We start from the raw sequence: 6,000 nt of genomic DNA, 5'->3' as shown, positions 1-6,000 counted from the left end.
GACCTTTGATCAGACCCTTTTGCTAGTACAATGCCACGGAACTGTGACTATTCCTGGTAAGGGGCCTTTTCTTGCTGAATGACTCACCAGTGATCTTTGAATGCAGACAAGCTTCTAGCCCTCCCTCTTCATTAGTGAGCATTTCTATACAGGGGCCTATATAGCGCTTGGAGTCTAGGAACTATACAATTGGGGGGAAAAGAATCCCTACAGATTCTGGCCTCTACTTAGGAAGTGCTGAAGGACTCGGAGTGACTTTATTCATTAAAACAGGTTGCTATTAATTAACTGTCATAATAAAATAAAGAACTATTATTTGCATTTCTTACTATGTTCTCTTTAGTAATATGTATAAAAGATGCTTGTAACAGAAATGAATTTATTGAACCACTTCCCCATCCCCCCCACCCCCCAGTCCCCGCCTTTTTTTTTTCCCTCTTTTTTTTTGCATTTTGGCAGCAGGAGCCTACTAATTATTGGGCCTGGATTTATGAGCCCAAACAGAAGTAAAACATAAATATAAAATTAACTAAGGAAATACAAAATCCTTTTTATTTGCCACTTTATGCAACTGAAAGAAAGCAAATTAGCAGCTTTATTTTTTAACAATTTCAGAGAATTATCAAAGACAATAAAACTCCCAACTTTTTTCAAAATATTCACTGGGTTGGTGTTTAGCTTGAAGTGTGAGATTATGTAACAACCAAAGCTACTTAAAAAAAAAAAAGTATTTTAATTTGAAGCAGAGCAAGGTTCACTCTTTTTAAAAAAAATCGCTTTTGAGAAACAGAAAATGTGTCTTTGGTCTGGTATTAATATTTTATGAATTTAATCTTCAAAACTAATCCCAATAAGCAATCTTCAAAACTGATCCCAATAAACGATTCACAATCGATATTTAAAGTACATGAAAATAGCCCATTCTCTTCTAACATCTATTCAAGCAAAGTCATTAGGTGAAAGACAGAAGATGTAGGAGGGTTTTCTGGAAGGTTCTCACTGAAATGCTAAGTGACAAGGGATACATAGAATTTGCATACGTAGCACATCGCAATCACTCAAACACCCCACTGAATAGTACTGCTGTACCCTATCTGGGAAATGACTGAGTCTTCAATTTTTTTTTTTTACAATTTTTTTTCTTGGAGGAAAAACTTTTGGACTTTGGAATTCTGGAAGCTGAACGATGAGCAGGTTTTTTCACATCCTGCTGCCTCAGACATTTTTCCTATTTCTCAGACTTTGCAATTCCTTTCTCAGGTGCTTTAGAACAACGAAAATATCAGGCAGCTGTGGATCATTCTGTGCTTTCTGAGTGTAGAGACGGAAGTGTCTGATGGTTTCAGATAACAAGACTTCAGGGTCTGCACCTCTTTCCCGAAGGCGTAACATCCGCTCACAAGCGATAGCATAGTTCTTGTGCCAATTCACTGGGTGTTCCTTTTGTAAAGAGACAATCTCCTTATAAAGCTGAAAAACAGCAAAGATGTTGGTATTCCATTGTTATCCCCTGACTTTTTCTTAAAACACAGAAAACACAGAGGAATTAATCACACAAGAAGGAAAATCCACACAGCCTATAGTAAAAATCGAATCATTGCTAGACCATGCAGAAAATGCAAGAATGTGACTGTAACTATTACAGTGGCAGGAGGCAAATGTGCTTCATCTAAAACTGCTTCTGGGGTTTTTCAGATGTTGCAGAGGGAACCTAAGACACACTGTGTCAGGACAAAATGCTCTTCCTCCAGAAAGATGTTCTGGGAAAGGGATTTAGTTCTAATTCATGGAAAGCTATTTACTCAACAGGCAGAAAGGCTGAAACTCTAAATTTAGCTGTTGGAGAAAAAAAAATAGCTTTCTTTAGAAAACTGCATGGAAAAAGAACTGGAAGGAATTTAAATTTTGACCCTCCTTTTCACATAAATTTCTCTCTTCATTAAAAACAACAGCAGTAACAATGGCAACCATAAGCCAGCTCAAACAAGTCCATCATCAAATAGGCTGGGCGTAAAAGAATTTAAGAGACATCCTTAGAGCGAGATATTAAAAATCTTCAGGGCGCCCTATAATTACAATTTCGATAGTTAACATTTTGCCCACAGAAATCAGGAATTTTGTTTTGCAACATCAGAGATCGTATGAATTTGGACAGAGTTTGAGTCTTTGATACTGAGTTTTCCAGGGAGAAACATTAAAATTTAACAAATAAAGCAGAGCCAAATCTGCACAGTGGAATACTAGACTTGCTTATGTGGAAATTCCACAGCCTTCTTGGGGGCTGGCAAATTGGAGTCGGATCTGCAGGAACGTGAGGTTGTCCACAGACTCGGCGAGCGCACAGAACAAGGAACGATGCTTTCTCGAGGGACAAAGGGCTTCTGCGGTTAGAACTGTATCCATCACATCATTCAGTTGAAAGGGACCCAAGATACTAGCTATTGCCCCAACTTCTACTCCAGGGCAGATAAATGCGTCCCTACCTAACCTACCTTTAAATAGCATCCACAGGAAAAATCCCAGAATTCATGTTCCATGTCTCATTTCAGTATTTAATAAGTCTCAGTCTTCAAGCTGGCTTTTAAAGCAGTTTCCCCCTTCGCTTCTTTCCCTCCAGAACCAAGGGAACAGTCACCTTGCGCTTGCATGTACATCAAAGCTCTGAAGCTAGCCTCCTACTCTTTCGTTCTCTCAGTCAAATATCCAGTGTTTCTCTACCTTTCCTCGTGGTCTGTTTACTCTACTGTTGCTCCCTTCCCGAGCGCCCCTCCGATGAGGGATGTGTGTGAAGTGCACGGAGCGCTGCCAGGCACAGAGCAGGCGCTCAGGACTGTTCAGGTTCTTTACTTTCCCAAGTGTTCAAAGTCCTACCAAGTTCTGGAGTTCAAAACAGAGGCCAGCCCTTCCCCAATGGCTCAAGAGAATGAGAGGCTCAGTCGTGTCCTCCCCATTTTATAGTCTCTAGCTATCGGAACAAGCATACTACCCGTTTCTAGAACACTTTGTTACTGACACATCATCAACTTATTCGGGGTAGCCCATTAAGCCACGTGTGCTGTATCTTAAGAAGCTGGTCATTTCTCATCACGTGGCACTGTATTTCCTCCTCTATGGGTTACTGTGACATTTGTCTTAGCAGACTCTATCCTATTTACTGGGGACACCCATTTATCAAATGTATTCCTAAAGAAAATAGGGGTATTCCCTGCTCCCCTACTACACCTGAACTTAAGGTCCCCCGAACTTAAAGTTCTGTATGAGCTATTGAGTGGAATACTATAAATAACAACAAAAATGTCTTACACCTAACAAGAATGTTCTTGAAAAACCAGTACCAGGGGGTGGATTTGTGTGGACCCATCAAGTATTTGACCTTACATGTCTTGCAAGCAAGGTCACACCTCTGGAGACATATGCAAAGAAGAGACCTATGGACTTGTGTCCACTGAAAAGAGTAAAGTTTACAGGACACAATAAATCCGTGAATCAGCTTCAGTACTGGCCTGGCAAATGACCACGGAATGGGTCACTGACGAGAATATGAAATAACAGTAAGCCTCAGATTTCTCCCCACTAAATACTGCTTGTTGTTCACACAATCACAGGGTATTAGAGATGAACGGGCTATGACATGACAAGGACATGAGAGATAATCGATAAAGCTTAAAGTCTACTTTTATTTTTAGAAGAAATCGAGGCCTGGAAAGGTGAACTGACTTACAGTCGGCAATTAATGGTGCAGCAGGCCTTGCACCTGGATCTGCCAACTGCCAGACAGAACTCCAGCTTGCAGTCTCTCATAATCCATCCCTTGCTGTCCCCGAGTGGGCACCTCGGAGGGTTCTGCCCTTGTCCCTGTGGACTGTCCTCCCTGGCCCACTCTCTCACTACTCTGCCCCACCAGCTCCTTCCGATCTTTCAAGATGACACTCCAGGGATGTCTCCTCCGAAGGCTCCCCTCCCGTCCTCACCGGCCCCTCTCCAGGAGGTGGATGCATGTACAGCCTGCTGTTCCTCACGGTTCCTCTGCAAACCCTTCATGTCCCTTACAAGACTAATGTAACTGATGACTCTATCTTCTGTCTCCCTCTGTAGCTGCTACCTCTTGGGTAGCAGGGACAATGCTTGGTTGTCTCCACCACAGTATTGGGTACAGACTGGGTGCTCAAGAAATGCTCTGTGAGTAAGTGAATACATGAATAAACAATGAGCCCATGACCACAACATTCAGGAGTAAGATGAGTCATACTGATGGGACACAGTGCGATGTGGACTTAGCACTAAACCAGAGCTGGGTGAGTAGCCCCATAGCAGTCTAGAGGTGGCAGGGATACCTCAGTTGCTCACAGAGATGGCTCCGGGGCTCGGGGCTCACTGGTCCTTGCCAGGACATCTGTTTCTTAGACAGCAGGCTCCCAGACAGTCTCCAAAGGTGTTTGAAGAGCCCAGGACTATGAATCGCAGAAAAGCAGGGGCTCGTTACAACAAGGCAACAGCAAGCCTCTGCTCCATCCTCCTGTTCCCCACCAGCGAGGACCACCTGCGCCAGAGCCACTCTCCAAGACCCTTTATCTTTCTCAGGAAATCCCAACCAGCCACGAACCCATCGCTTCAAGTGAGGCGAGGAGCGGGACGTTTGCATGGAGGGCAACCTGTTAGAACTTGTTTGGTGGGGGCTGTGTCCTGTTCCAATGGTTCCCTATGGGTTTCCTGTTGCTGTTGTAACAAATCACCACCAACACAGTGGCTTAAAACAACATACACATATTATCTTACACCTCTGGAGGTCAAAATACATAAAATCAAGGTTTTTGTAAAACCAGCAGGGCTGTGTTCTTTCTTGAGGCTCCAGAATCTGTTTCTTTGCCCTTTGCAGCTTCCAGAGGCTGCCTGGACTCCCCCACTTGTGGCCCCTTCCTCCACCTTCCAGGCCAGCCACCCAGCACCTTTGAATCTTTCTCTCTGCCCTCTGCTTGCATTATCACCTCTCCTTCTCTGCCTTGGACTCTCCTTCCCTCCTTCTTAGAAGGGCCATGTGATTACACTGGGTCCACCTGGACGATCCAGGATAATCTTCCTACCACAAGATCCTTAACTTAATCACACGTGCAAAGTCTCCTTCAGCATGTAAGGCTATCCGTCCATTCACAGGCTGTGGAGATGAAGATGTGGGCATCTTTAGGGAGGGGGTATCATCAGCCAACCACACCATTTACTTTAGACATTATTTGTGGTACACAGGTAGTTTTCCATTTATACTGCTTTATAAAGCCAAATAAGACTAGAAACGACAAAGTAAAAACTCTACTGCGATACACACTCCCCATTCCAATCACCACCACCTTCCCACCAAACATATTTATAGATACAAAAGTGTAACGTACGTTATACGCGTGAGTGTAGAGTTGAGCCTTCACATTTGAAGGTATGTTCGCGGTTTCTGCCAGGTTAAAGATGAAGAACGGTGTTTTCATCCTGGGAATTGGGGCGGGAGGAGGGGGGAACCTTCATTAAAATCATGTTGTCAAATTTCACATTTAAAGCTATATCTGCCAGATTTCCCACCGATAAAGAACATACAAAACCCTTTATTATATACTTTTTCCTCTCTCATATTCATAGAAGTGTCCCCGCTGCCAACATGCTGCATTCACACTGCTTGCCAAAGCTTTTAGGAAAAAGCTTAAGTTCATCGTCACGATTATACATCAGATCTCCACCAGATGTACGTCACTGTCATGAGAGAGCAGCTGAGAAGGGGGGTACTTGCTGAGTTTGTCAGCACAGCCCTGGAGGTACCCATTACAATGGCTCATGCCATGTGTGACTGGTTCCTCAAAGGTAGCTAGACTCTTTGACCACATGAACACATCCAAATTGTCTTCAGCAAACCCATTAAATCAATACCTGCCTGAATAATGACCTGCTTTCTTCTTTTATGTGATTTCTTCCCCAGCTTTCCTACATTCAATCGCAGTGAAGAATTGTACAAACATACGG

General features: G+C 43.3%; 1 protein-coding gene across 8 annotated transcripts in view; it reads right to left on the bottom strand.

The window, feature by feature from the left end:
* Positions 1-525: 525 nt before the first annotated feature.
* TMEM260 (transmembrane protein 260) overlaps positions 526-6,000 on the bottom strand; it is a 66,069-nt gene continuing 60,594 nt past the window's right edge. For 5 of the 8 annotated variants that reach the window (XM_064571094.1, XM_064571096.1, XM_045900928.3 and 2 more), the window contains 2 exons: positions 5,385-5,475; positions 526-1,470 (listed from right to left, as the gene is read on the bottom strand). In XM_064571094.1, coding sequence (XP_064427164.1) covers positions 1,216-1,470; positions 5,385-5,475 — 346 coding nt within the window. In that variant the 3' untranslated portion in view covers positions 526-1,215. Of the gene's footprint in view, positions 1,471-4,334; positions 5,153-5,384; positions 5,476-6,000 lie in introns of all 8 variants that reach the window. The other 3 variants (XR_010405197.1, XR_010405195.1, XR_010405196.1) reach the window with 2 other exon arrangements.

Source organism: Mirounga angustirostris, unplaced genomic scaffold (assembly GCF_029215605.1).
Source record: "Mirounga angustirostris isolate CCGP_5_RB_7025 unplaced genomic scaffold, mMirAng1.0.hap1 SCAF_9, whole genome shotgun sequence".
Classification (NCBI taxonomy): domain Eukaryota; kingdom Metazoa; phylum Chordata; class Mammalia; order Carnivora; family Phocidae; genus Mirounga; species Mirounga angustirostris.
The sequence above is the reverse complement of the archived record's forward strand: the minus strand, read 5'-3'. Positions and strand labels throughout refer to the sequence as shown.